General features: G+C 33.7%; 3 protein-coding genes and 1 long non-coding RNA gene across 11 annotated transcripts; 1 reads left to right on the forward strand and 3 right to left on the reverse strand.

The window, feature by feature from the left end:
* The first annotated feature begins 566 nt into the window (after positions 1-566).
* On the forward strand, positions 567-4,567 carry LOC105166963 (putative inactive receptor kinase At5g58300). Of its 6 annotated transcripts, none has more exons than XM_011086489.3 (3): positions 567-705; positions 2,225-3,571; positions 3,690-4,567. In XM_011086489.3, the coding sequence occupies exons 2-3, from the start codon at positions 2,293-2,295 to the stop codon at positions 4,316-4,318; spliced, it is 1,908 nt and encodes a 635-aa protein (XP_011084791.1). In that variant the 5' UTR covers positions 567-705; positions 2,225-2,292; the 3' UTR covers positions 4,319-4,567. The 6 variants fall into 6 exon arrangements, with proteins under 6 accessions (XP_011084791.1, XP_011084793.1, XP_011084795.1 ...); XM_011086491.3 differs by lacking the exon at positions 567-705 and adding an exon at positions 1,393-1,522; XM_011086493.3 differs by lacking the exon at positions 567-705 and adding an exon at positions 1,571-1,866 and having other exon boundaries at positions 2,222-3,571.
* Positions 4,568-4,873: 306 nt separating this feature from the next.
* Positions 4,874-9,378, reverse strand: LOC105166965 (serine/threonine-protein kinase AtPK2/AtPK19). 2 transcript variants are annotated; one of them, XM_011086499.3, is made up of 7 exons: positions 9,266-9,378; positions 7,015-7,958; positions 6,752-6,834; positions 6,556-6,676; positions 6,117-6,290; positions 5,651-5,758; positions 4,874-5,342 (listed from the first exon to the last, which is right to left on the reverse strand). In XM_011086499.3, the coding sequence occupies exons 2-7, from the start codon at positions 7,687-7,689 to the stop codon at positions 5,052-5,054; spliced, it is 1,452 nt and encodes a 483-aa protein (XP_011084801.1). In that variant the 5' UTR covers positions 7,690-7,958; positions 9,266-9,378; the 3' UTR covers positions 4,874-5,051. The 2 variants fall into 2 exon arrangements, with proteins under 2 accessions (XP_011084801.1, XP_011084802.1); XM_011086500.3 differs by lacking the exon at positions 9,266-9,378 and adding an exon at positions 9,067-9,215.
* A 1,936-nt stretch (positions 9,379-11,314) lies between these two features.
* On the reverse strand, positions 11,315-15,634 carry MES17 (methyl esterase 17). Of its 2 annotated transcripts, XM_011086501.3 has the most exons (5): positions 15,218-15,634; positions 14,993-15,040; positions 14,251-14,394; positions 11,871-12,014; positions 11,315-11,759 (listed from the first exon to the last, which is right to left on the reverse strand). In XM_011086501.3, the coding sequence occupies exons 1-5, from the start codon at positions 15,518-15,520 to the stop codon at positions 11,484-11,486; spliced, it is 915 nt and encodes a 304-aa protein (XP_011084803.1). In that variant the 5' UTR covers positions 15,521-15,634; the 3' UTR covers positions 11,315-11,483. The 2 variants fall into 2 exon arrangements, with proteins under 2 accessions (XP_011084803.1, XP_011084804.1); XM_011086502.3 differs by lacking the exon at positions 14,993-15,040 and having other exon boundaries at positions 15,218-15,629.
* Positions 15,635-16,378: 744 nt separating this feature from the next.
* Positions 16,379-17,614, reverse strand: LOC148787607 (uncharacterized). The gene is made up of 2 exons (XR_016066492.1): positions 17,258-17,614; positions 16,379-16,968 (listed from the first exon to the last, which is right to left on the reverse strand). It is a non-coding gene; the product is annotated as an uncharacterized LOC148787607 (long non-coding RNA).
* Between the last annotated feature and the right edge of the window lie 7,095 nt (positions 17,615-24,709).

Here is a 24,709-nt window from a genome sequence, read left to right on the forward strand (position 1 = left end):
AATTTGAAAATGTGAATATAATTATGGCTAATAAATTTTGACTTCCTTATTAAAATGCCAGTTCTTGTAAGAAGATTGTTGACCCAATTTATCCAGACTGCGTCAGTGGACGGTATGTAAATATTCTTACATCCTAAATCATTTGAATTTTCTTGTATCGGAAAAGAATTTTCAGTCTCTCCGTCACTCATGCAGTCTGTCTTCTCATACACAGTCCACGGACACACAAACAAGCAAATATTGTAGGTTTTGGTGCTGCATGCCAGTCGGATTTCTGTCCAAAAACAATGGAAAAAGAGCTGACCTCTAACCACAAATGGTTGGTTATAAATGCATTAATTAACGTTGGTGGCCGACTTTCTTGCTACATGAAAAACGAACCAGTAACAAAAACCCAACTCAGATTTTATTAAGTTGATTAATGAATGATAGAAATAGCAGATTATTATGAGCCATTAATGAAAATTTAATGACCTCTAAATTCCCCTGTCTGCCGTAGTATACCGTTGAGGGCTCTGTATTTCAAATTTCGGCATTTCTTGGTTGAAGCCCAGGTACAAATCTAGACCCTTTCTTGCTAGATACGTATACATGAATTCTTGCGAAAGTGGGCCTGCGTTGTTCTTGGGAGACCCTTTGAGTAGTTGAAGGCTACTTCTTGCACAAGACTTGATTTTAGATTTCTTGTTTGCCTCTCTCCCATTTGTAAGTCTCATTTTGTTATTAATTCCTTTTGTGGGCAAGTTTTCATGTTTTTGTGTGCTGATGCTGACTTACTGCTCTTGGTCTAAGAATCATTCCATCTAAGATGTAATTCTTGTTCTTGCCCAGTGCTTGTGATTGTGTGTGTGTGTGTGAGAGAGAGAGAGAGAGAAGCCCTTTTCTTTTACATGCAGATCATCACTGATGGAGTAATATTTATTTTACAATGTGTTCTCTCTTTTGATTCTTTCTTCTTGTTTATTTGAGTGAACAGAAGCATCCAATTCCCTTATCTGATTAACTCTTTGTTCATATGTTAATTCCCAATCTTTCGCTACTTAAAGTTTGTTCTGAAGCAAAGATGTGAGGTCTGTTTGGTTCAATCTAACTGCAGACAATGCCTAATGCTGGAGAACATGGATAGGCCACTTTTTCTAGCATAGTATACCTTCTCTTTAGTATAACAAAATGACATTTGAGCTTTTGCTTTTGCTTTCTTTATTGTGCATCTTTATTCATCTTTCAGGTGTGGATTCTTGATTCTTACTGATTTCTCAGCTTTTTTTTTATATGTGGATTGCTTCCACAATGGCTATGAGACTTCTACATGTTGCATTGCTGATATAGTATAAAATCCAACCGATTTGAAGTATAATAAAGTGAACTTTGCTTTTCCACTATAAAGAAAGCCAATCAAGAATACTACGCTTTTTTAACTTTTCAACTTTTTTAAAATAAAGGGCCTCAAATCAGTCTGTAGTTGATTTACTTTCCTCTTTACCAATTTCTTGCGGAACTCTTCATTCACAAGTCTGTCAGTGTAAGAGCCTTTTTTCTACTCTCTTAGCTGCACTTGTTTAGTTCACTCTGTAAGTTTTGACATTATTAACTTTTAGGTAAAATTTTGATCGAGCAGATAATCGTGTTTCGAAGAATTTGTTTCACTTAAGCTGTGGTTGTAAACTGAAATAGTTCCAAAATGAAACTCAGTGATTTGGCTTTCTTTAAAAGTAGGACTTTTTTGCTAAACGAGTGGGAGACATTAGTGTGAAAATTATCATTTAAATATCAAAAGTTGAACTTCATTTTCGGGCATTCGGTTCCTCTAATGGACTTGCTTTCTGGCTAAGGCAATTATAGGACCTTTAGAGAGAGCAAATTGAGGTAATTCAACTTCATTTCTTGAAAAACCATAGTATTATTTAAGCATGGAACTGATGTCAATCTAGCAATGATTTAGGCTGGTTGATTTGCCTTTTCATTTTTAAATTTTGCCTCCTTGTTTTCAAACACGAACAAGCATACATGGTGGCAAATTCAAACTCTTGGTGAGTATAATGATTCAAATTCACAATTATGCTGTCTTTGGCTCAGTTAAATTTTCTTCCCAATTCAGTTTTTTTCTTGTGATTTCTGCTAAAGAAAGGGAACATAATTCAGTTGTCTCACTTTCATGATTCCTTTCCATTTGAGTGCTTTTCTTGCTAATTCTGGATTTCTTGGCCATTCTTGTTCTTAGCAGAACCTTCAAGTACAATATCAGCCAACTTGAAAGCTGTTTGTCTGGCTGCCATCTGCTCAAAAACTCCAATGAAACTCTGGTTTAAATTGGCAGCAGTTACTTGTCTCTTTCTGCTGCTAGCAGTTTTTCTTCAGCCCGTCAATTGTGATCTTAACACCGACGCAAGGGCTCTACTCGATTTTGCGGCTGCAGTTCCACATGTTCGGAAACTCAACTGGGAATCTACCAACTCAATCTGCACTTCTTGGATTGGCATAACTTGCACAAAGGATAGAACTAGAGTCAATGGGATCCATCTCCCTGCTTTTGGGCTCTACGGCCCTATCCCGGCTGATACAATAGGGAAACTAGATGCTCTTAGAGTCCTGAGTCTACGATCCAACCGTCTGAACGGAGAACTTCCATCTGACATACTTTCTATTCCGTCCCTTCAGTCCGTCTTCCTTCAAAACAATAACTTCTCAGGTGCTACTCCTGTTTCACTCTCACCTCGACTCAGTATAATTGATTTGTCCTTCAACTCTTTCACTGGAGAGATCCCGTCCTCAGTCGAAAGTTTGAAGCGACTAACTGTGTTGAACCTCCAGTTCAATTCACTTTCGGGAGGTGTCCCAAATCTTGATCTCCCAAGGCTAGAGCTTCTGAATTTGAGCCACAACTTGTTGAATGGCTCGATTCCATTCTCCCTGCAGAAGTTTCCCGTTTCTTCGTTCATCGGAAACACTCATTTATGTGGCCCGCCTTTGCCTTATTGCTCTGCATTATCTCCTTCTCCTACACCAGAAAGCAGTTCTTCTACTGTGATCTCTCATTCAAATTCAAGAAAACTCAGTTTAGGAGCTATCATTGCTATAGCCATTGGTAGTGCTTCTCTTCTGCTTCTCCTATTCTTAGCCGTTCTGTTCCGATGTACGAAGAAGAAAGGTGGTGGTGGAACTACATTGATCATAGCTAAGGCCTCCACCGGTGGAAAGAATGAGAATTTGAAGTCTGAGGATTTTGGAAGTGGAGTACAAGGAGCTGAGAAGAACAAGCTGGTTTTCTTTGAAGGATGTTCATTCAGCTTTGATCTAGAGGACTTGTTAAGGGCATCGGCTGAGGTTCTTGGCAAGGGGAGCTATGGTACGGCATACAAGGCCATCTTGGATGAAGCAACAACAGTCGTAGTGAAACGACTGAAGGAAGTTGGGACTGGAAAGAAGGAATTTGAACAGCAAATGGAGATCGTGAACAGAGTTGGTCGACATCCTAATGTCGTCCCTCTGCTTGCTTACTATTTTTCCAAGGATGAGAAGCTTCTCGTTTACGAATACATGCCCGCAAGCAGTCTCTCTGCAGCTTTGCACGGTATGAACATAGGAGATTTTTCTGAATCACCTAAAATCTGTATCTTGCATTTGATTTTATTTCTTGTTCTTTTGCAAAATGTTTAACAATTTGTTCTGCGATATCCTAACAACGACAGGTAACAAGGGCATTGGACGAACTCCACTGGATTGGGACACCAGGCTAAACATTGCACTTGGAGCTGCAAGGGGGCTAGCCCACATCCACTCAGAGGGTGGTGCTAAACACACTCATGGAAACATAAAATCCTCAAACATACTCCTAAATGCAAGTCTTGATGGTTGTGTTTCCGACTTCGGCTTGAGTCCCATGATGAACTACATACCCATCAAATACCGAGTTGCTGGTTACCGAGCTCCAGAAGTGATTGAAACACGAAAAGTGAGCCAAAAAGCAGATGTATACAGTTTTGGTGTCGTCCTACTTGAGATGCTTACTGGAAAATCTCCCATCCAATACACGGGGTACGATGATGTTGTTGATCTACCGAGGTGGGTCCGCTCCGTTGTTCGGGAGGAGTGGACGGCCGAAGTATTCGACGTGGAGCTAATGAAGTACCAGAACATTGAAGAAGAGATGGTGCAGATGCTGCAGATTGCTCTGGCCTGTGTGGCAAAGGTGCCGGATATGAGGCCGAGTATGGATGAGGTTGTCCGGATGATTGAGGATATTCGACAATCTGAACTTGAGAACAGGCCGTCGTCTGAGGATAACAGGTCAAAGGATTCCAGTGTGCAGACACCTTGATTTATTCTAAGAATTTATGGATTCTTGGGATGAATTGCCAGGTTTTAGGCTTGGCTTCTACTTCCAATGTGGTTTTATTTATCTTTAAGGCCATGAAAGGAGTGCTATTATTTTCCTTGTATTTAAAGAACATTCTTCTTCATGAAAGGGCCCTATTCAGGCAGAGGTAGTTTTGAGCAGTAGAATGATGTTAATAAGAGCATCCTTACAACCTTGAAGTCTAAGATTTAAAGAAGTTAGTTGCAATGATCTCCCTCTCATGAGAGCTAATGGAACTACTGACTATATTCTTTTCATCTTTCAAATTGAAAAGGAAAATAAATCTAAATGTCACGAGTTGATATAGATAAACAAAAATTATATACCCACATTTCGAGTAATAGAACATCAAAGGAGGTTTGAGTAATTTGCAAAAGGGAAAGAGCATGGTCTTAATTGTAGTCTATAGATGACATTGCAGTCGATCTGTTTCTGAGAATGTTTTAAGTTTGATAACTGTGAATTAGTTCTGCAGTTGATATACTATGCAAATTGTTATGGAAAATGACCGAAGAATCAATCAACAGTAACCTTAAAACACAATTGATGAGACAGCCGGCACCATAGTCCTATTCCAATCAAACAAACAAACTAAAGAGAATTGCACTTTTGTCCATCTAGAGATCAAAAGATGGAGATAACAGGAAAAAACATTTGATCTGTCTAGTCTCTACACACACAGTTTGCAGTGTGGTCAATTCACCTGCAGAAACTGGCCTGCAGGCCTCACATAACTGAACCCTTTGAAGGGGTTCTCCGCAAATTTTGGGCTTGAGGCTGGGGAGTCTAGCAGGGGCATTTTGGTCCACCGCTCATCAAAGTTGGCAACGCAGTGCTTTCCTGCCACTTGAGGAAGGAAGCTTGGCTGAATTTCTCGAGCCTCCAATTTCTTCCAGTTGATGGACTTGAACCACTTGTGGCCTTTAATCTCATCACTGCCTCTTGGCCCACTTCCAATCCGCTTGCTCGCATCCTTCTGAAGCAGCTGAAGCAGGCATTAAAAAGAAAATGATCAGCCCTTCGGGATTGTTATACTTCACTCGAGACGAAAGATAACAGAAAAGGACAATAACTTGAGAGTTATAAAGATGCAAAGTTCACAACTCCTTAAGAGTCCAATAATTCACAGGCAATCATGGCTTTCCCAAGTAGACTTTTACCGAGATCGAAAATGTCCGCATATAATTTTGTTTAAAAGACTGAGAATAAAGGTACCTAATGTTACTGATTAGGTGAGAATAAACAGCCACCTACACAACCTTGAATGTAACAGATGAATGAGAACAACATTACCCCTTTTAATAGAGAATGAGCATCACTGGACAAAAATGCTGGCAGCTTGAGTTTGTCCTTCAGTATCTTCTGTTGAATCTTTTGTCGATTTCCACCAACAAAAGGTGGCTGCAAATGCATAACCATGAAGTTACTTTTGGCTAAAAGAGAAAATATAACAATATAGAATTAAAGAATTTAGATTGATTGTTAATAGAGAATGTCAAAATATAATCTTCTCAAGTAACCACGAAATGAGGGATAAGCGTGCAGGTGGGGTTAATCTTGTTCTCTTTGTACAAGTAAAAGGAATAAGTGGCTGAGTAGAGTCCCCAAAAAAAGAACATATATCAAGACAAGTATAATTTATAATTTTTCCCTTCATATTCAGAAAGAGAAAATTCAAGGGGCTGCAATTGGAAAACAGTGCATCTCCCAATTCTTGCAACAAACATTTGGTGCCTAATGTTAAGGTCCAAAAACTGACCTTCCCTGTCAACATTTCGTACAAGAGAATCCCCACACTCCACCAGTCAGCTGCCTTGTCATGGCCTTTTCCAAGAATAATTTCAGGTGCCATATACTCCAGTGTTCCACACATCGAGTTGGATCTTGTTTCCTCATCAAATTGTTTTGCAAGACCAAAATCAGTTAGCATTGCCTGCGGGGACAGTAAAGGAACTCAATAGGCAAAACTTGAAAACTTGTTGCACACTTTGATAATCTGAAACTTATAAAGATAGATCACTAGAAGGATCATGATATAATTTATGAAAACAGAAGAAGCTGGATGTTGCAACATCATCAATCCTGTGCAGATGGACAAGCTGATTCGTCATGGAGGAGATATTAACTTGATTTGAGTCCATTTATAAAAATAAAAACATAGCAATCATTATTTAGAAAGAATAAAGGAGATATCATACATGCCCCTCTGCATCCAGAAGAATATTCTCAGGTTTCAGGTCCCTATGCATTATGCCATGTGCATGGAGGTGAGCAACAGCAGAGACAATCTCAGCAGTATAGATACGCCCCAAATCCTCTCTGAGAACAAAAACTACATGTAAAGTACCAAGATCCAATGTAAGAGAAACTTTTGTTGTTCAAACATCATAATACCTGAATAATCCTTGGTGATAGAGTTGAAAGAAAAGGTGACCCCCGTTAACAAAATCAAGCACAAGGTATAATCTATATTTCGTCTGCAGCAGAAAAGCAATTCAAATCATAAGCAATTTCTGGAATGGGAGAGCAAAATTTTGACAGAAAAGTATTAGATTAAACCAAAACTCCAACCATGATTAGGGGATGTCACAGCCCCACAATTTGAACTCGCAAAATAAGAGCAAAAGGATTCACATGAAGATTAATAGACTAAGTACCTGGAAGGAGTATCTGAGTTGAACGATAAAAGGATGATCAATCTGTGTCAATATGTCCCTCTCTGCTTTCATGTACTCAGCATGATTTTTTTCCATAATTTTATCTTTCCTCATCACCTTCATCGCAAAGATTTCTGACGAACCAGTCTTCCTCACCTGGTACACTTTCCCAAATGCACCTTGCCCAACAAGTTTCAAAAATTCAAAGTCCTCAAGCCCGATTGGCTTCTCCGATTTGCTGTCAGCTTGACTAATAGACTGCTCCGAAATAATCTTCTCGATAGAAGATTCAGAAAAGTTCTCATGAGCATCCTCATCAACTTCCCCAACAAGTTCCAGTGGGTCATCTCTCTCATGCAATGTGAGCTTGCCGAGCTTGGATAGTTGGTTTACACAAGTTGTGGGACCAACAAAGGAATGTGAACGGCTGTATACTACAGCTGGTTCATCATAAACTAAATCATTCACAGCTGTTGGGACCACAAAATTGGTGGACTCTTCAGATATCAGAGGCAAAGTCGTAGGAGTTGGTGCAGGACCAAACACATCGGAGAAATCCAAGTCAACCTGGTCAAATGAAAAGACATCAGGGGCTTCTCCAGAAAGAAGCATATGATTGTTGAAAGGCTTCAGCAGGTTGGTCCCAGCCAATTTCGAAAATTGAGAGGAAACCATGATGATCCCAACGATAAAACAAGATTGGCAGATTGAGTTAAAACTCCAGGAAATGATCCCAATCAAGAGTCTAAATCAGGACTGATGGTGATGGCCACCTAACAATAGCCTTGAACAGAAAGAAGTTAACTAATGCAACAGGGCTTCCAAAAAATCGTGGGAAGAAGCAGCACAAAATCCAGAGAAGGAACTTGTTCTTGTTTCCCGTTTGGCAGGAAACAGCAGACGCGACAGGGCTTCTTGAATTCATGAAGATCAGGCAATCCCGGCTGCAATTCAGGAAAAAGAAGTTGTAAATTTCAGCAAAAGAACACCCAATCTTGATAGAAACATTGAATAAGAACCAGAGAATGAGATCGTGTAATTAATATATTTGGGAACAATCCAAAACAAAGATCACAGAGAACAAGACACATACAATTGAAGCCAGTTCCACACATTTGGAAAAACATAAATCAACTAAAAAGCATCGCATCGGATTGCTTCATCATTTGCGGCACGCATAAAACAATAAAAAGAGTAAAACACAGCCTCTATCCAGCCTGAAAACGTGATACTCAACGCATGATATTCATGTTGGTTAAGGTTATTCTCGGGTTTTCATGTGTGTATTTTGCTTAGTGTTGTGGTTGTAACAATGTAAATAGAGAGCATTAAAACAACTCAAAACAAAGAAGAAAATCTATACGACTTTGATTTATAAAGTAACAAGGCCAATGACTGAAATCTGTGCTTCCTGTTCATTAATATAGAAATCAATATTCTAAATTTGATTCTCTTTTTGGTAAACCCTATTAAAATTGATTGCCAGGCCAACCTTGTCAATCTATAGACTGGACGAATTAAACATGGAAGTTCATTTCCCCAAAAAAGAAAAAAACAAAAAAAATAAAAAGGAATCCAACAAGAGAGATTCAAGGGACATATATTAGCAACAAAATTTAGCTGTTCCGAAAACAGAAGTACAATCTAAGGAGGTAGAAACATTAAGATATTGCAATACTCACACAAAAAATTACTAATATATACAAAATATCGCAGAAAAATTTGGAGCTTTACCGAGAAATTAATTCAGAAATCTAAACAATAGCTGCAATTAACTTAAACCCGAGAAAGGAAGGGCAAGAAAAACTTTTAACAATTCACATAAATGCAAGTGCCTCCACTAACAATTAACCCAATTACCACTAATTTTGGAGGTGTCACCATCAATCAATCATAAGAACTCAAAGCCTATCAGAAATACAATTCAATTAATGATACCCATGAACCACCCCCACCCCACCCCGCAAAAACTTACTAAATACACAATGCAAATCAAGAAAACAGAAAAGCAAGAGACCCAGAACTCAAGAACGAACAAAGATCAACCAGTACCAAGAAACCACAAGAAAAAATCCACAATCGACGTGCATCATGCAGAGAACACTTGATCGATCCGAAGTAATTAAGATCAGAATAGCCCAACAACAACCACCACCAAGAAGAAACGAATAATAAATCCGAGAAAACAAATCTGAATTCTAGATCACAAACGCAACGCACAACTATTAAATTGAATAAAAATGCGTTTCACCTTGAGGAAACTTGCAGAGGGAAGACGGAGAAGAAGACTAAAATATTGCGAAAGGAGAACAAGTGGAAAGAACGAGGTCCCGTGGCCGCTTATATAACTAACACACACCAGAGAAGGAAAAAACAGAAACCGTAAATTACACTTTGGCCCCAAACTATATTTTAGGTTGCATTTCGGTCCTAAACTAATTAATATTTAATATAAAATAGTCCTTCTTTTTTTATTTAAAAATTAAAAATATTAACTGATTAATTTAAATAATTAGAGCTTTTTAACTAAAAGATAAATAATATCTACATTAACTAAAGAGTACTTTTGAAATTTTGAATAAAGTTATATTTATTTATTTTTTTCAAAAAAAATTCAAAATTTGATAAAACATATATGTGTCCATCTTCTTTTAGGAATATAAGTAATGATTCGTGGATTTAAGTACGAGGAAAATGAAAGCGAAAGGGGGAGAGGAAATAAAAGGGGAGAAAGAAGGAAAGAATAATAGTTTTCTTTTAATTTATTTGGCATAATTGAAATAAAAATATATCTCACATATTTTCACTTATTTGGTACGAGAGAAATAGATTGAGAAGAAAAAATTTATTATTTATAATTTTATTGAATAACCAGTCTTTTTATTTTGTATTAGAAAATAAATAAATTAATATTATATTAATATAATTTTGATATAAACCTTATTAATAAAAATATTTATCGAACAAGACTAAGAATATTTTTTATTTTAAAAAAAATCATCGTTGACTTCAGTGTATGGTTTTTCAATGATTTTTTTATCTTTTCTCTTGTAATTATGTATAGTATTATCAGCGAGAATGAGAAATAATTTTAAAATATATATATGTATATGAGCAATACAGTAAATAAAAATAAAATACATACTTTTTTGTCCTTTTTTGCTTTATACTTTCACCTTATCACTCATTTTGGGACGGAAATAAAATTAAAATTCAGAGGAATTTTATATACATTAAACGTTATTTTTCCTCCATCTTTTCCTTCTAACCAAACTCCAAACTATCTCTTATACATTATTTTTACCTCCACTGCTCTTATACTTCTACTTTTCACTCCAACCAGACATACTATAAATCAATAAAAATAATTATCTATTTTTAAAGACCTAAAAATACAATTTGCAACAAAATTTTGCTTTATTAACAATCAAATTTTGATCTAAAATTTTACTCACTATATAAAATCTAGATTTATTTAAAATAGAGTTGAGGTGAGAAAAACAAAATATAGTAAGAATAACATAAATATGCCATGCATGAGGATAATTTTGTTGAAATAATTAATTAAAGAAGATAAGTTTTATATTTTTATTAGTTAAAGGACCTAAATGGAAGCTATGGTATAATTCAGGGGTATAAATTATATTCTCATAAATTGATAACTGAACAATCGCGTTGGCGTGGAGTCTCCTGGTTGCGTTTGTGAGTGGGTTACTTACGTGGCGCGGCTTGATTGGGTTCGGATGTATTCCAGCCAATATTGAAGTCAAGTTGGTTGTCTTTGGAGTCTGGGATTACCATTAATTATTTGGGGTGTAGGATAACGTGTGGGGAGTGGGAATAGCATAACATCTTCTTATGAGAATATACTTCATTGTCCTTTTTTTACGGGTGATTTGCACTTTTAGTCCCTATACTTAAGGTCAAAGTTAATTTTGGTTCTTAAATATTTGAAGGCACGATTTTAATTTCTAATCCTTTCAAAATATTATGATTTTTGTCCAATTATTAGAATTAAGATTAAGACTAACGAAATTGGATAACACGACCATGTTCCAGAATTTACAAAACGGAGTGAAGAGAGGGAGGACGATGGTGAAAATTAAGGAGAAGAGAGTGGATCGGGAGCAAAAATTTCGTAGATAAGAGAAAGCTGAGAATATAAGTGAGTGTGGTATGTGTTGAATTTTGGTCTGATAATGTCCCATCCAGCGCAATTCATATGGATTAGATTTTCATAATTGTGCCCATTTCGGACACTTCCCATGCATGTGTTGTTACCAGTTCAAAACACCATTAATAAACATAACACAAAACATAAATCTTTCACATTCATCGATTTAATTACAGATAATAACACTTAAATAAATATTTTATTTAAGAAAAAAACTTAGAACCCATTATTTTCCCTTGTTAACAAGTTGGAATCTCCCCTATACCAATTTTTCCCCATTTTACAACACTAATTTCTAACATCCGTAGGCAACTGCAGCCTTGACCAGCAAGCCAAACAGCAAAAATGGGGCAGAGAAGAAAGGGCTATGATCACTCTCCAAGACATAAACATCGGACGGTGGCCACTTCTTGATCATTGCTTCTTGTTGCTCGGGTTTGACAACGTTGTCCTGCATCGTTTTGATGTATATCCTGGGCACATTGTCCGCATAATCAGATTCTACAAGTCGAGCTGTTGTTAGGGCATGGCTTGGCCCCGGCCTTAGCAGCATTGCTGCTAAAGTTGAATCCTGAACACGGACAAATATATATATTCAAAATTAAAAATTAAAAAGAAATTGCCACATTCACTCTAATTTGATTCGATGGTTGTGGGAGGGTAAAATAATAAAAGGAGTTGCCTCTTGAGGGGACAATTGGTAAATGATCTTCCGTTGTAGTTCCTTGTTGATCATCATAGTTGTCGGAGGGTGATCTTCTCCTAATCCAAATCCAACGTCGTACACCTCCTTGAGTTCTCCGAACTCTGATAAGTCTGGAACTCCCTATTACACACACCAACCGAAAGCCGTAACTTTATTTGTATTCTTACTATGAATACGTTGTTAACTAACAACACTGACAATTTACAAAATGTTTTATTATTAAGGATTTTTCCAGAACAGTATTGTGACATAATCAAAATTTATGCTACTTAATATGTATATTTCTAGTAATATTTGATTTAATTTTTTTGGTATTTATATAATTGGATTTATGATAAATTGGTGAAAAAATGAACAAAAGAAAAGGGCCCAGTTGATTAATTACTAGTCCTGGGTCCACCTCAAATTGAATTTATCCTGAATAATATTTATAAATATGTTTAATTTATTCAGTATATATTTGCAAAATAATTATATGTATTTAAGAAATAATTACACTTACACCCCAAATTTATGGTATATTCACATAAATATTAATGTCTTTCAAAAATTAAACAGACACCCCTAAAAATGCCAACAATATTATTCAAACTACCTCTATTTTTTATCTATCAAGGGTGAATTCTATAATTACACAAAAAATATAAACTATTTGTATAAATAAATCTTAAAATCAGGAGGTAGTAGCTTGTAGACATTTATAAACAATAACCTTGATGTTAAGAAAAAAAATTATATCGATTAATTCCAATAACAATTTCATCTTGAATTAAAGATTTGTCCATCATGTACAATATATTTACATTCGATAAATTACAATTACCTCCCATAAGGTTTGGCATAATTACGAATACCTCTTTATTATTTGAAAAATTACAAATACCCTCTCAAATGAAAAATAATTATGTAATCCCTAAATGAAGTGGACATTACTATTTTATTCTTGTTGATTTTTTAAAAAAATATAAAAAAATTACGAGTAGATAAAATAAATAATCTAGAAGGAATATTATTAATTTCATAAAAATACTTTAAAAATTATAAAAATATATATGATTATAATTTATCGTTCAAAATGACATTTTGGTCAGTTCACCATAAAAATTAAACGAAAACCTAACAGAATTGGCTCGTTGTTAGACAGATGTTAAAATCAAATGAGTATTTATAATTGTTCAAACGATGAAAAATTATTTGTAGTTATATCAAATCTCAATAGATATGGTTATAATTTATCTTATTACACTTTACAAACATAAAAAGCAATACGTTTATAATGATTGACCAACATTGATCTTCTTAAATTACGAAAAAAAAAAAGAAAAAAGTTTGTAATGATTGATACACTTTTTAATGCTATTAAACTTAGTTTGAATCAATGGATATTCAAGAATGCACAATTTAATAAGCGTGTGTTTGTTGAAAAGACAGGTGGGATAAATTTGACAGGATGAGATCATAGGTAGGGGAGATGGACAAAAGTGTCTGAAATTCACGACAGTTGTAAACAATTACTTCAGCAGCGGTACCATACAATGTTGTTGTCATCAACGATGACTTATAATCATTATAATATATACACAGAGTCCATGTGGCACGCCTGAATGCATGTGTACACTTAATTTTTGAATTAAAAATAAATTATAATTATAATAAATTGTTGAAAGAAAATGATAATTAATAAAATAGTTTACAAATTAAAAAAAAATATGACCAAAAATATCAAAGGCATGGAAAGGATGTTTTTTATTTAATTATATAAAGTATAGATATTAGTATTTCCCGACACCTAACTTTGACAATACTATGCCGACCTTATCTTCTTTACATCATTTTGCAGAATTTCATTACAATACAACGCCAGCAAAAAAAAAAATTAAAATATTTGGAAAACAAAAAACTTGATATTTATAATCTTACATTCGAGCTCTAGAAATTGGTAAGAATTCTGTTTATAAGTTTGTGAAAATTGGTATTAAGGCGAAAACAACTTAATATTTTTATCATTCAAGTATATGATCAGCCATATAAAGCTAACTATATTAGTCAAATAATGTGAAATTAGTTAATTAAGAAGGTCTGTGTTCAATGCAAGAACTAATTTTAGGTCAAAACTGTTAATGCAATTTTGACCTTCAATTTTTATCAACTTTGGCACTACCCAGAAACTTTTTCCCCATTCATGTTTATCATATCAAATCAATTAATCATAAGTAAATTCGATATATTTTTTTTAAAATGTACATCAATTATAATTTTATTATAATTTTGTCATATAATTCTTTCAAATTCAACCAACCCGATGTGAATTAGCCAGTAATGATGTAATAAATAGATAGGTGGATAGAAGTCTTACATCTTTGATGTCTTGATCAGTGACAAACCCTGACCTCAACATTGTGGCTGCAATAAACACAGCCAGTTTAATCTTCTTCTTACCAAACTTGTGAATTGCATCACTCAAACTCAGACCTCCTGCACTGTGCCCTACCAATATCACCTGCACTACCCCATCAATCAATATTATAACTTCTTCATCATCAATCATCACAGACACACAAGAAAAACACACATACCCACATGTGGGTCTGTGTACAAAAAGAAGTACCCACAACATGCACCAGGATATATATGGATATCATCAATAACTATATAGGTTATATATAGTACATATATATATATATGTGTGTGTGTCCTATTGAGGATGACACGCACACATATATATACCCCATCAAAGAATTAAGTATTAGCTGGGGGACAGTAATATTGTTGATGGTGAAGCGCAAATACACATACAAGAAACACACACCCGCATGTGTGTCTGTGTGTGGAAAGGGATATATATCTGCACCACAGAACCACCCGCACCACAAAACATTTATTAATGACTAGTCCGAATTGCATGTATATTATGATGATGATGATATACATACATATATTACACACAAATTGTGTTTGTGTGTGTGAAAAGGAGTGTGTACCTGCACCGTCAAACATCAATAACTAGGCTACAATTAATATACATATATATATGTGTATATATATTCTAGATGACGACGACACACGTATGCGCACAAGAAAAGAGCACACACACATACCCAGAGGTGTGTCTGTGTGCAGAACGGAAAACCTGCGGCTAAAACCAACTGCACCTTCAAAACATTAATAACTAGGCAACAATATGCATTACAGACTTGAGACGACGACGGCTCGACAGTTGACACACACATACATATACATACATACAAGAAAAATAAAAACACACACAAACACGCACACGTGTGTGTGTGTGTGTGTGTGAAAAAGGGGATGGTGCAGCAGACCTGGTGGTCGTCATGTAAAGAAGAGAGGAAGTCAAGGAGGGGCTTGTTGTAGTCGTTGAAGGAGAGAACGGTGTTGGGATCTGTGGGGTCCATGCCGGCGCCCTTGAGGTCCAGGCACGACACTCTGTACCCTGAACTCTCCATCAGGCACCTGATTTTGTACCAGCACCACGCGCCGCCGCCAATCCCATGAACCAGCACAAAGTGCGGTGGCGGTGGTGATGGCGGTGCAGGTGGGGCAACACTATTGTTCAAGCTCTGATCCTCCTTCATTTCCACCACTTCTGTGGACTCTTCTCCCATGATGATTGATTGATTGATTTTTCCCTTCTCTCTCTCTCCAATTCACTTCTTTTTGGTGTCCGTGTGTGTGTGTGAGTGTGTGCAGAGACATGTGTGTGTATATATGTATATATTTTTTGATGAGTCAATTGTTGTCCTTATAGTTGGTGTAGTCTGATATGTAATAATGCACTTTGGACGGTCAGTGCACAATGGACGAATCTGCCTCAACCAAAACTTCTATATTTCGGGAAATATATATATATATATATATATATATTATCACAGCATTCAATCAATATACAAAATATACCTTCACGTTAATGACACTCAAACCTACGAGACTTCATATTATTGTTAAATTATTATAAATATGTACACGAATCTGGAGAAAGTACATATTTTCATATTATTGTTAAATTATTATAAAATAAAATTGTGTATCCGCCCAAATCAACCTCGTAAATTTGAGTGGGACAGAGTATAAAACAGAGGCAGCGGGTCAAAACCCAAATCAAGGTACAAAATACTGTTGCCAAATAATTTTATAAGCAAGTTGTCAGCTTTTCGACATTTAGTTGATTAATATAAGTGATTATTTTTATTAATCTGATTATTATGGGCAGATTGCAGGCCGACAGCACATGTCTTTTTGTGGATATTAAAGAGGTAATTCGATTGTTAGTATATCAGAGAAGCTGTCTGGCCATACATACAGCTGTTTCCATTACCCTCAGCATATGATTGGAATATCATAATTTAGACGGAGTTTGGTAGAATTTAAATTATATATTAATTATATTATATTTACTGTGTGATTGATATATAATTTATAAAAAAAATTACTGACATGATAAATTATACTTATTTTATGATTAATTTAGTTCACCAAAACTTAAAAGGCTATTCTATTATCCATCCAAATAAATAGGCGATCAGCAATAGCTACTCGTTTTTTCAGGGGCACATTTCTGCTAAAGGAAATGGAAGACTTCTGGAAGTTGATTTCCTGACCCGGGGCCTTCTTGTACCTGTCCAACAACCTAGAGATGTGATCCGTTGCATCATTAGAGGCTTGGCAGAAGATTAGCTTGTCATCTGTGAATAAAAGTTGAGATATCCCCGGAGCACGACGATATACTAAGACCACCCCCGACCCTCCCAAATTTGTTGAGCCCTTTCAACCAGCTGCAAAAGTGAACTGAATGATTCTGTACACAAAAGAAACAAGTATGGGGAGAGAGGATCACCTTGACCGAGTCCTCTCTAGGGATAAGGGATACAAATTGATAATCATTCAACAGGAAAGAATACAAGACCGAGGTGACACAAGGGAATAGGAAAACCTAGTCTATGCATTACATGCTTCAAGAAGACCCACTCGACTTTGTCATATGCTTTGCTTACATTGAGCTTAAGCGCCATACACCCGTCCTTGCCTTTAGTACGAGTGTTCAAGAAGGGTTGATCTGGAAGGCATTAAGGATATTGTCAGAAATAAGTTTCATCGGAACAAAAATGGATTGAGTTGGAAATATAATTTTGGTCGGGAAAGGTTTGAGCCTATTAGCAATTTCTTTCGAGCCAATTTTATATATTACATTAGAAAGACTAATGGGGCAAAAGTCGGTGAGGTTAATCGTGTACCATTAAAAGAGGAAGGAATTTCTAGATTATTCAATTAAAAATGCAAGACGCAGTAACACATATCCAATTTAACAGTTTGGCAAAAAGTATGATTGAAGATAGGTGGCCTACTGTCTGGGCCAGGGAATTTAAGAGGGGTCATCTGGAATAAGGCTTTGGTAATCTCTACTTCCGTGTATGGTCGTACGAGTTCCTCCGCCACATTCGAGTCGACCACCTGTCTCAAACCCTCCAGACCGCAACCCACTGCTGGATTCGGATTGCAAGACCCAAACACGCCCTGAAAGTATGAAATAATTGCCTGTTGGATCTCATCCCTCCTTTTCCACCCATCCCCCATTAGCACCTTTAAGCTTTAAAATCATATTCCTTTGAAAATGATTACTGGCTCGATTATGAAAGAAATGGGTTTTTCTGTCTCCACAGTCAAGAAAACCCTAATTTGCTAGAGACTCCCATTACAGGAGAAGATTTGTTTCAGTAGTCCCAACTTTTAAAATCTTTTTATTTTAATAGTAGTTGTTGATTAGATATAAATATATGATATTAATGATGAGTATATGATTGTTATAATCGTCGATAGTTTTTAAATATAAATATTTGATATTAATAATTGTAATCGATTTATTTAAAAAATAATAGTTCATTACTTTCACATTACAAAAATTACATTTACCACTCTCAGAGTATACCATGTGGTGCAACACCTCACTAAAGGTCAAACATAAAAAATTAAAGTTGTTTATTCTATTTTTTTTTCTTCAGGTTTTAATATATATCTAAACTATATTAAAAAAAAAGATTTTTTATATTCATAAACAACGATTAATGACATTATTGTATCAATTTTTTATAGAATTAAAAAAAAATTCAATCGATAAGAAACTACGTATCAAAACGGCTAATTATGATTAATTTCATAGCAATTTCATAAAGATAATCTTCAAACAAAGCGTGAAAAAGTAAGTGCAAAATGATTGATTTCCTTTTCATGGGGAATTGAGCTTTCCTTCCACCTTTTCCTCCTTTTCTTTACTTTTTTAGGCCTGAATTTTTCAGTTTTTTGTGTAAAAAGAAAAGTTGGATGGGCTTACATATGTAAATGTTATTTTATTTTTATAGTAGCATATGTATGTTGTTTTTTTATTTCACTTGTAACTGTTTCTTAATTTAGAAATATTATTTTATTGAATATCGATTATTGTAATACTCTATTACTTATTTTAAAGATATCGCTCTATTTTAAAAAGAAAAATTGGATGGGCTTCCAATTCAATCTAATACATCATCATTATTACAAATTCACCAATTTTATGGCTTACCTCATGCAATTTTTGGCTATTACAATTTATCGCCATGTAATATAAGAAATAAGTAAAAAATTATCTATAAGAAATAAAATAGTAAATTATTTTATGTATCTACAAAAATAAAGTAAATTACCCATTCTATGAACCGTTGCGATGCATATGGCCCAAGAAAATGGCCTAGCAAGTGGTGATTGGCCCGAGACCTATGTTTAAATGTCCCCACGTGACACACGTGGTATACACCTAGACCTCCAAATGTACCTCCTAGCCAACAAAGAAGACAAGTTTCTAGGAGGTTCCCTCAAAGCTTCAGACTCCTAGATAAGGAGGACTCCTTACAGATTAGGAGTCCTCGTTGGTGAATGATCCCCTCAACGTGAAAACTGACTTGCACTGATCAGATTAACAAAGAATAAGAACGGATTGTGGCTTATCCTAACAACCTGTATCCATCCCACCCCAAAATAGGGCGCACGTGCAAATTTCTACTAAAATGAGACACCCCCTATAAATACAGGTTTGATCCCTAGGTGGGAGATATCTTCCAAACCTGAACTCTTGCAGTCAATTCTCAATTGCACTCTGAACACAACTTTCTCTCACGAATGTGTTCATCATACTTCCATTTCTAATTACGATTTACTTTTTACGTTTATTATTTCTTAATCCGATACTAACTTGAGCGTCGTACTGCTAACTTGTTCTTTTGCAGGTTCCGTTTCTCAAATTCTTTTATTCGTTGGCCCAAATCCAGCATCAAAGTCCAAGCTTGTTAAACCCATGCTATTTTGCACGCATCACATTGATAGGAGATAATTTGCTTCATTTTGTGAAATACAAGGGGTAATTTGCTAATTCTTTTTTCACATACAGTATTTGCTTATTTTACATATCATATGAGCCTAAATTACATTTAACTCTACAATTTTATATTAATGTATGAGTGAATTAATATGATTATAAGTAGATTTTTATTATTTAAAAATTTTTAAATACCTTTAATATTAACGTCCGTCCAATAATATGTCAATTCTTTATCTATTAAGTATTCATAAAAAAATTTATAATAAATTGATCAAAATATCCTTTTGAATTAGGAATTTTAATTTTATATACTTTAAAAAATTTCTAAGATATTATTATGTACTAATATGCCAATTACCTTTCCACCCACATATTTGTTTATATATATATTAAAATCAGCAATATTGGTAAAGTATTAATTTATACTTTACTGTATAAAATTATTTTTTCATTTGAGAGAGTAATTTATAAATTTCTCAGTATTTACAATAATGTCAAACCTTATTAAAGGTTGGTGTAATTTGCCTTTAACATTTTGACACACTTGTTGGATTTTCTTTTTCTTGCAATTTGGCAATTCCCAAATATAAATTTGGAAAATCATGACATCATTTCTCCTCTAAAAAAACAAGGAGGACTGTCTATCGTATTTTCTGTGTCTTACGTTAAATGTTACATTCATACGCGTACTGTATGTAACTTCACTTATAAATTATAAAATAATTTACTTATAACTTTTTAATTCAAAAAAGAATACATATCAATTATTCATAATTATGCGTTTTAGTGGTGTGAAAGTGCAGCGATGGAACTTGGTGAGATGTAGCTATCGTACTACAGGTTTTCAGACCGGAAGTGGACAGTGATGGGTTTTTCAACGTTGAAAGTTTCCTCGCCTGACTCTTTCATGTTGGGTCTCACAGCTTTTTTTTTTTTAAATATTAACTAATAATTATGGCACACCATCCTTACATACATATAATAAATAATATTTTATATTTTACAATATATATTATAAATAAAAAAAAATATAAATCAACACATCACAATGTATTATCCAAAAAAATATATAAAAGAAGGAAAGAAAGCAACAAAGAAAAAAATAAAAATAAACTTGAGGGTATTATCAGTGTAACAAAAAGTTAGTGTTGTGGTGTCATAACAGTCGTTTGTAAGAAAAAAAAAATATGTTTTCTTGTATATTAGTATAGATTAATACAAATATATTATAATATACTCACCAATACATTACATAAAAAAAGAAAAGAAAACTAATATATTAATTAATGTATAATTTAGAAAGTTGGATAAATTATTTACCTCATTAATTGAAGGGCATTTGTAACTTCACAAAAAAATAGTGCAACGGTGTCATTAATCATCTATGAGTATAAAGGCCTTTTTCTTTTTATACTAATCGTTGTGGCACGTCGTTCATACGTGCATATAATAAATAATTTTTTATATTTTAGAATATATTATAAATAAAAGTAAAAGATGCAAACCAATATATTATATTAATAAAAAGAAAAAAGTAATAATTTTATCAGTTAATGTAAATTTTAAAAATTTGAATAAATTAGTTATTTTATCTGAAGGACATTTTTTACTTCATAAAAAAATAGTGCGGTTGTGTCATTAACCGCCGTTTGTGAGTGTGACGGGATTTTTTTTTATATCTTTTTATTTTAGTATAGATATAGATAAATTTTAATAATATTAACAACACATATTAATTTGTATTTTTATAATTAATCAGAAGAATAAAATAAAACATTAATCAGCAAAATATCAATAAATACTTAATTAAACATCATTTCCAGATTACAAGAAACATCAACATAATATCCGAGCAGATATCGATCTTAGTCAATTCCATATAAAAAAAATATATATTTTCCCAAAAATGGGGGACAAGAATCAGTCTTATGATTTTCGAATGTATTAAATGATGCGTTTTGAGAAAACCTCCACTGCCACACCCCACTGCCACACATATATATATATATATATATATATATAGATTATTACGCCACCTTTACTGAAATTTGATACATAAATAAATAAATTGTATATAGTGTAAGAAATTAAGTTTATGATCCCTAATAATTTATATCTATCTAACAAATAAATCATTTAATTGATCAAAATTTATTGAATTTGTTATTATTAATAAAAAAATATATTTATACTCATTTGACTTATTATTAATTTATTATAAATTAAATATTTATTTTTCTTACCATATTACCTTTATACATCTAAACACGTTATACAGAGATATGTCTTCAACCTTAAGGATAGTTTAACAATATCATCCCTTTTTTCTTTAAATATGATCTAATATAAGTCTTCCATTCATATCCTTTGTAAATTGGCAACCATGTGGCCTTGCTTGATTGTATGTATGTCTTGTACTAATTTATTATTGAGGATAATTACACTCTTTTATTAGAAGTTTCGCATAATTATATATAGATTAATTTCTATGATTTGTATAATCATATCTAACAATTATGATGTTTATTTTTATCTAACAAATAAGTCAATTCATTATAAGTCAAAGCTAACTGAATTTGCTGATATTAAAAAAAAACTGAATGATATTTGACGTTTACATTTGATTAATTGATTTATTGCAGATCAAACAATATCTTTATCGCATGCAATAAAGCGTGAAGACGTGTGAGGGTAATTTAATCATTAAAAAAAAATTATTTGACATGCAATAAGTCAATCAGGGGTAAATACAGACCCCCCCAATTTTTTATTAATATCAGCAAATTTGGTGAATTTTGATTAATAGAGAGACTTATAGATTGAAGCAAATATCAGGGGTCACACAAAATCGTAAGGGAAAAGGAGCTAATTATCCTTTTATTTTCATTTAAATACAATGAATGATATAATGAATAGGGTGTTAATAATAAAAAATATATATGTAGCAAGTGTTGAAGCAGCAGTGGATGATGATGGGGTGTGAGACACTGAAACTGAAAAAGGAGTTTGCTTTGTGTTTCACTTTGAGCAATCAAAACCCGGTTGCCATTGGGGTCCGAGAACTAAAGAGCAAAAGAAGTGATGAAAGTAGAGTACTGGGAATCCCATTCCCATGTGATGTGGTGGTGTGTTCTCATCTGGAGAAGAGTGAGGGAGAAGTGGATCGTTCACGCTGCGTTTCTCTCTCTACTAGTGCGGGACAGTGATGAATGCCAGCTCATCACATTCACTTCACATTTCACAACCTCTTCCCTTCCTCTCCAACTTTCCTTCAATTCCCCATAACTCTGCTTCAATTTTATTTCATTTTGATTAGATTGTACGGTTTTATTTTTTTTACAATTAAAATAAATATTGTGTTTACTTTGATTAAGGCTAAAAAATTTATGCATTTAAAGACCACATACCCCGTTCAGCAATTGTTAGTTTATTTGTAAAATGAATTTCTGATTCTATTATAGAATTTACGGTAGGGGGGTTTAGTATTCACTCAAGTCAAAACAGAGTACGTTCGAGGTAGATTTGGATTGTAAATCCCGACACATTCTCATCCTTATTGTACCTGAACTAAGTTTGGCAGAACCAAACCAATCACAGAATAAGAGAACCATATTTGTTACGTGATTGATCACTTTTTCTAAACTGTTCATTAATCATACAATAAGTATATTATATTTACCACATGATTGATTCAAGTTCGAGCGGACCCAATCTAAACTAGAATTTCCTTCGAAATTATAATAATACAGTTAAAACCAATGAAATAAAATAAATTTCCAATTATTATTTCAAGAATGGTCCTGTTCCAGTTCAACGAGTTAGTTTTTTCTAGGTAGGCTGCAGTTGTACACGGCCCAAAATGGTATCAACTATCAACGGATGGGCTGATTTGGAAATTTCTTGATGAAAATTCTTTTATAAGATGTATAGGAGAAAAAAAGACTCTATAATGTGATAAAAAATTTAAATGTTGGAACTAAATTTAAAATGAAGATATACTTTTGCATATATATTAGCGCGGGAGTTTGTTTTATCTGTAACAAGTCAATAATAAATCAATTTGTGGCAAATATAAATTTCATTCAATATTTCTTCTAAATATCATCAAATTCAATGATTTTTTATTAACATGTTAATCGATTTATTAAGCGAATTTTTTTTTCAAATATACTAAATATAAATTTTTAAAATTTAGAATTAATTATAAAAAAATTCAAGAAATGACGGTGTAATTATCTACTAAAAAGAAAAAAGAAAAAAGAAAAAAAAGTTTGATGAAGTTGTTGGTGAGGGTGGGCCTAATGCTTCATCTTTTAGTGAATGGTTGGAATGTACATATATAAATGTCTTGTTTTGAATTATGGCGGGCTTTTCAGCAATATTTTCTCTTTTACCCAAACTACCCCTAATAATTGCCATTTATGTACCTTATCTTTTGGTATTTTCTTTGTGTTTTTTGGTTTTTGGATTGTTATATATTAGTTTTCTGCCAAACCATAAACAAACAATTTCCTCTCAATATTATTGGAATCAATAATTACTTTCAAAAACTTTGATTTATATGATCGCAACTGCGATTGCTTGTTTCATCCCATCTAATTTTAACGAGAAAGAAATGTTTTTGATTAAGATAAAATTGTTTTTGAAGTATGTGATTAAATATGATATAAAAATATAATGATGATAATTGACGTGATATATAAATTGTGTTATATAAAGAAATAATCCGTCATAGTAGTAACTAATGTGATATATATATTGTTTAAAGTAGTATATACTGATTGGTATAAGCACAACTTATTACTTAAAATTATATTTTCATCAATCTCTCGCCATTTTTATTATCATTTATTATTCTATTTTCTTAATCATGCGATGAGATTGAGAGTTGAAAGAAATACAAATTTGGGTTTTAAAATTTAAGGATAAATTAAATTAAAATTAGGTCAAAATATACAAATATATCATATCTTTTGTAAAATTATAACTAGATCCCCTGATAAGTGTTAAGATGATAAACTTTTGCCTTGGAATAGAAAATTTAGCCGTAATTTTATAAAAAATATGAAGTATTTGTATATTTTTATATAATTTTGGGGTCGCCCATATTAAGCAATCATATTTATTTAAATAATTGAGTGGAAAAAATCCGAATATAAAAAAGGACGCGGATAACTTTTTTCCTGTTCCAAAAAATTGAAATGGTTAAAGGCGGGAAACATGGCCCCAAAATTGGGATTGATGTTACTATTTCTCTCTCTCTCTCTCTCTTTTTGAGTCCCGAGAGTGAGTGTGATTGTGCGGTGAGGCCACTCTTTTTCTTCTCTCATCCTTTTCCTCTTGTTTTTCTTTAAACTTTTCTACTTTCTTTCTCTCTCTCTCTCTCTCTCTCCCCGCAAATTCATTTCCTTTTTCTGCTTCAACTCTCTCTCTTGGTGCTTCTAATTTC

Source organism: Sesamum indicum, linkage group LG7 (genome assembly GCF_026168435.1).
Source record: "Sesamum indicum cultivar Baizhima isolate 11 linkage group LG7, ASM2616843v1, whole genome shotgun sequence".
Classification (NCBI taxonomy): Eukaryota; Viridiplantae; Streptophyta; class Magnoliopsida; order Lamiales; family Pedaliaceae; genus Sesamum; species Sesamum indicum.

Coding starts and splice junctions, on each gene's coding strand:
- LOC105166963 (XM_011086489.3), top strand. CDS start 2,293: ATGAAACTCTGGTTTAAATTGGCAGCAGTTACTTGTCTCTTTCTGCTG. Junction 3,572..3,689: donor TCTCTCTGCAGCTTTGCACG/GTATGAACATAG, acceptor TAACAACGACAG/GTAACAAGGGCATTGGACGA.
- LOC105166965 (XM_011086499.3), bottom strand. CDS start 7,689: ATGGTTTCCTCTCAATTTTCGAAATTGGCTGGGACCAACCTGCTGAAG. Junction 6,291..6,555: donor TTCTGGATGCAGAGGGGCAT/GTATGATATCTC, acceptor CTGTCCCCGCAG/GCAATGCTAACTGATTTTGG. Junction 5,343..5,650: donor CTCATTCTCTATTAAAAGGG/GTAATGTTGTTC, acceptor TGCCTGCTTCAG/CTGCTTCAGAAGGATGCGAG.
- MES17 (XM_011086501.3), bottom strand. CDS start 15,520: ATGGGAGAAGAGTCCACAGAAGTGGTGGAAATGAAGGAGGATCAGAGC. Junction 15,041..15,217: donor CTTTACATGACGACCACCAG/GTCTGCTGCACC, acceptor TTGAAGGTGCAG/TTGGTTTTAGCCGCAGGTTT. Junction 11,760..11,870: donor ACCAATTGTCCCCTCAAGAG/GCAACTCCTTTT, acceptor GTCCGTGTTCAG/GATTCAACTTTAGCAGCAAT.